The sequence below is a fragment of the Teleopsis dalmanni genome, chromosome X (genome assembly GCF_002237135.1).
Source record: "Teleopsis dalmanni isolate 2A chromosome X, ASM223713v2, whole genome shotgun sequence".
NCBI classification, from domain to species: domain Eukaryota; kingdom Metazoa; phylum Arthropoda; class Insecta; order Diptera; family Diopsidae; genus Teleopsis; species Teleopsis dalmanni.
In genome coordinates, this window is record NC_051848.1 from 86,549,637 (window position 1) to 86,553,584 (window position 3,948).

Sequence of the window (3,948 nt, forward strand, 5' to 3'; positions counted from 1 at the left end):
ATAACCTATATGAGATCTGAAGTTTACCTAATGGCGGATTTGTTTCCTGCGCTCTACCTCTAAGTACTTCTTTTGATTTCCACTTTTTAAGCTGACATGACCAATGCTTTTATAGCAGTTTCAGCGAGTTCTGATATTGTTATTCTCTCTGATTTTTGTTCTTAAAATACTTTTTTTTTAATTCTATTCATGTCCGTGTTTTATCCACAAAATTTATAACAAGGATCATCAAAAGTGGCGTTGAGGATTAACCCAATGCTACGTATGTTGCGTGTAACGAACTACTTCGTACTTTTATTCCCATTACAAAAGCAAGAAAATCACCACTTCGAACACATACAGAAGTATATTCAGGCAATATTACATCCATTAAGGAAAATTTAGATTTTGTTGTTATTGTTTAATGTGGAGTTATGGAAATGCTTGAAAAGTCTCACATGTTGCAATCCCGAAAATTCTGCTGCTCGCACTCTCGAGCAGTTTTCATTAATCAAACTGATCGGTTTTTAAGCACGCACTCTTCGATTACCATTTTTTAGGATTAGGTACAATAGAACGATACCTATGGGAATCAAACACACTGCACTGACACCGTAAGCTGAAAGATTAGGATATGGGGTTTCCTAATTTTCTACTTAATTTCGGTTTTTCACTTTTTGGAAAGCATGGCGAAAACTTATTTTACTTCATTTTAAGACGCGTAAGTATTAAGAATGAGCTTACATACCATATATGCAAGTAGTATTTCCAGCAGGGTTAGATGGTGTTTGCATTCAAAGAACAATGAATTTTTGTTCATTAAAAACCATTTTCTTTTACGGAATAATAATGAATAATTTTTGGTTCTCATGCCTCAGAAGTAAAAATCACAGTCTCCTTGGAAGAAAACAAAGGATAATTCATAAAAACTTAGCTGTTAAAGTGAAATTATTTTGTGGAAAAATAAAATTTATAGTTTATGATTTTTCCGGTGTAAAATAAGAACAAAGAAACAAAATAAAATATTCCAGTTATTGGTTACATTTAATAGCATAAGATATATGGAGAAAAGGTTGTGGTTAGAGGCTATGAAGGTCTCGGGTATAAAGTGAAGTCAAATGTTCCATTTATGGTTGAACTGCTATAGGCTAACCACATTCGAGGACGCCATTTGTTAATAAATAGTAAAAAAAAACTTTGACATTTCGATATTTCGTCCTTCACTACAGGAAGGTAGGTTTTCTGGAACTGAAAATCAAAACTCTTAGGGCTAATTATCTTACTGTAATACTATATAAAAAGCATAATAATAAAATGAAGGATGTGTTTCCAGATCCAATGTAACAGATTTCAAACAATGATACAAAGATTATGTTGCTCCTTACAACAAAGTACATTTTTGACCCAAAAGCGTTATTCTCTCAACGCTTACACAACGTGTTTACCAAACTGAGTTCCATATAATGACAACCGATAGTGAGAAAGAGAAATCTGTTTCAGACCATCCTGCTCCTTAAAAACGCTTTAACCGACATACAAATGCCATTCCAATCAATAAACACATTGTATAGTATCAAAACTTATCTTATTGAGAGTTCTTGCACTGTTAAGGTAGATTCTTCAGAGATCTAGAATCTGATCAAAATTTTATGATATTTGCACAAATAAAAGTAAATTTATTAATTATTCAACTGCTTCGGAAATATTTGAGTTCTGTTTATATTTATGACAGCGTGTAACTGTCAGTTTTCTATAATCCCGATGTGGACACAGTAATCAAGTAACATGCCATTATTTATTCCTAAGTGTTTCAGGCGTTGAGAAACTCTACCATAAATAAGAAGACTGGTGAAGTTATAGGAATATTTTTAAAACTGTGTGCACAAAAGAAACCCACAACGTCTTATTATTAAAATTTAACAATAAGTTGTTAGCTGTAAGAAATGCCCCATAAATAGGTACATAAATGTGCCTAAATGATTTTAAACTGGAACTTTCCAAACAAAATAGAATCTTTTAAAAATTTTCAAAAATTGTAATTGAAACAAACAGCTTTGCTGGTTGGTAATGCATTTATTTTTCAAAATATATAGTATATATATTATTAATAATATATATAAATATATAGTTTGTATAGAAAAAAAACGGGTTTTTAGAAAGGAATGAATTCCTGGAAACTAACGGTTAGTTTATAATGTCCCTTAATGAAACCCAGTGTTCTTATCTTTTAGAGTTCACATTTCCTTAGTTGTAGTGGATGACTCACTTCGGATGTAGTAGTTGAAGTTAGTGACGATAATTCTTAGTTTCCTTAGTTTTGGTGACCTACAGTTTTGATACTGGATATGATTGTACAGTTACATGCGAAACTTGATCCCCACTATGGCTTGCGTTTATAACATTGTCGGCGTCTGGCCCCGTGATTGTTTCTTTGCTTATTGAGCGATGTCCAACAATAGACATGGTGTCATTTTCGTGGTTGATTGGCGGCTTTTCATACCCATTTTCTTCTTTTACGTGTAACTGTTTTTCTACACCAGTCCTGATTTTGTTTTCAAAGTTTTCAACCATTTTTTGCACTATATCTCCTTTAGCTTTCGATTTATCCGCGTTGCCTTCTAATAAATTAAATATTTTAGTCCGCGTCTCTTGAAAATTAAATTCCCGTTGAAAAGTGATCACAGCTGAATAAAAAAAAAATTATTTATAAAAGTTCGATTAAAAAAGGTGGTTTATATACACATATATTTCTGCAAAGGAAGCGTACTGTTGTCATTGAAATTCTCTGGAATTGATTGGAAATAATAATCATCAGCATTGGCATCAGTGGCACCAGTGGTTCTATGTGCTTGATCTGGTTCAATATCAGTTAACGTAGACTTACCTGACGTAAACGTTGCCATTTCGCAAATTTTTGCCAGCGTTTGTTAATTTGCAATCTCAGCGCTATCAATTTGATGTTCCACCTGCTTTTCTATAACCCGGAAACGGGAAGAGATGATTGCTTGTTATTAGAGCCTTTTCCTTTGGTGGCAGCTTCTATTTGTTTCTTATTTCCAATACTATTCGACCATTCCACAATTCGTATTTTGAATTCTTGTTTCCAATTTGTTGTGCAAAAACCAGCAATTTCCGAAAAGAAAAGATTTTTGCACATTACCTAGACCAGCTGAATTTTGATTTTGAGTTAATCCAAAAACTACATATTTTGGTTTTAGTAAAAATTTATTTTTCGACTAAAAAACAAATATTTTTGACATTTAATTAAAAGCTGCTGGGTTGTATTTTTTTTTTTGTTACATTTAAGTTAATTCAGCTGAAGTAAGCTCATAATAAATTTACAACTTTTTAATACTAATTATTTGAATTTATTTATTTTCCACGGTAATGGAAGAAATATATCATCTAATGGTTTCTGTTTTGAGATGGATTAGAAATCAGGCCAAACTTTTTAACATAATTGATCATAGCAACCTGTTGTCAGGTTTCGATGTGACGTTGCAGTCCCCTCCTTGGAGTGTCTGCTGTTGCATGTCTTTTTCAGTATTTACATCAAACATGGTTAGAGCCTGCTTTTCTTGACCACTCTAGCAAGCATATGGTTTACACCTACGCCTTCTTCCCTCAATTCCTGCTTCAAACATCCTTTTCGCTCAAGTATTGTCACCATGGATAGTTATCTGTTGAAAGATATAAATGTCGGAATATTTAAAAAAGAAGAAATTAGCAGAAAATAATCAGAACTACTCAATTCATATATAGTTATCGTCTCTAATCATAATTTCTAATGTTTTTGGCAGGGAGATTTTAAACTATACGATATTTAAGGTGTTTATGGCATTGGGTTTAATAATGTAGGTGGATATTGCTAAATTTATGACTAGGTATCAATATTATTTCATTGGAAGAAAGTCTTTTTGGATGTGTGCGAGTTCGAGTAAATATAGGTAGGGTAAATTGAAATTTCCT

At 32.5% G+C, this 3,948-nt stretch overlaps 1 protein-coding gene across 3 annotated transcripts; it reads right to left on the reverse strand.

The window, feature by feature from the left end:
• Positions 1-2,281: 2,281 nt before the first annotated feature.
• On the reverse strand, positions 2,282-3,184 carry LOC119689193. 3 transcript variants are annotated; one of them, XM_038103966.1, is made up of 3 exons: positions 2,864-3,184; positions 2,720-2,764; positions 2,282-2,663 (listed from the first exon to the last, which is right to left on the reverse strand). In XM_038103966.1, exons 1-3 carry the CDS (start codon positions 2,880-2,882, stop codon positions 2,305-2,307), a joined length of 423 nt encoding a protein of 140 aa, XP_037959894.1. In that variant the 5' UTR covers positions 2,883-3,184; the 3' UTR covers positions 2,282-2,304. The 3 variants fall into 3 exon arrangements, with proteins under 3 accessions (XP_037959894.1, XP_037959895.1, XP_037959892.1); XM_038103967.1 differs by lacking the exon at positions 2,720-2,764; XM_038103964.1 differs by having other exon boundaries at positions 2,720-3,184.
• Between the last annotated feature and the right edge of the window lie 764 nt (positions 3,185-3,948).

Coding starts and splice junctions, on each gene's coding strand:
- LOC119689193 (XM_038103964.1), bottom strand. CDS start 2,882: ATGGCAACGTTTACGTCAGGTAAGTCTACGTTAACTGATATTGAACCA. Junction 2,664..2,719: donor TCCTTTGCAGAAATATATGT/GTATATAAACCA, acceptor TTTTTTATTCAG/CTGTGATCACTTTTCAACGG.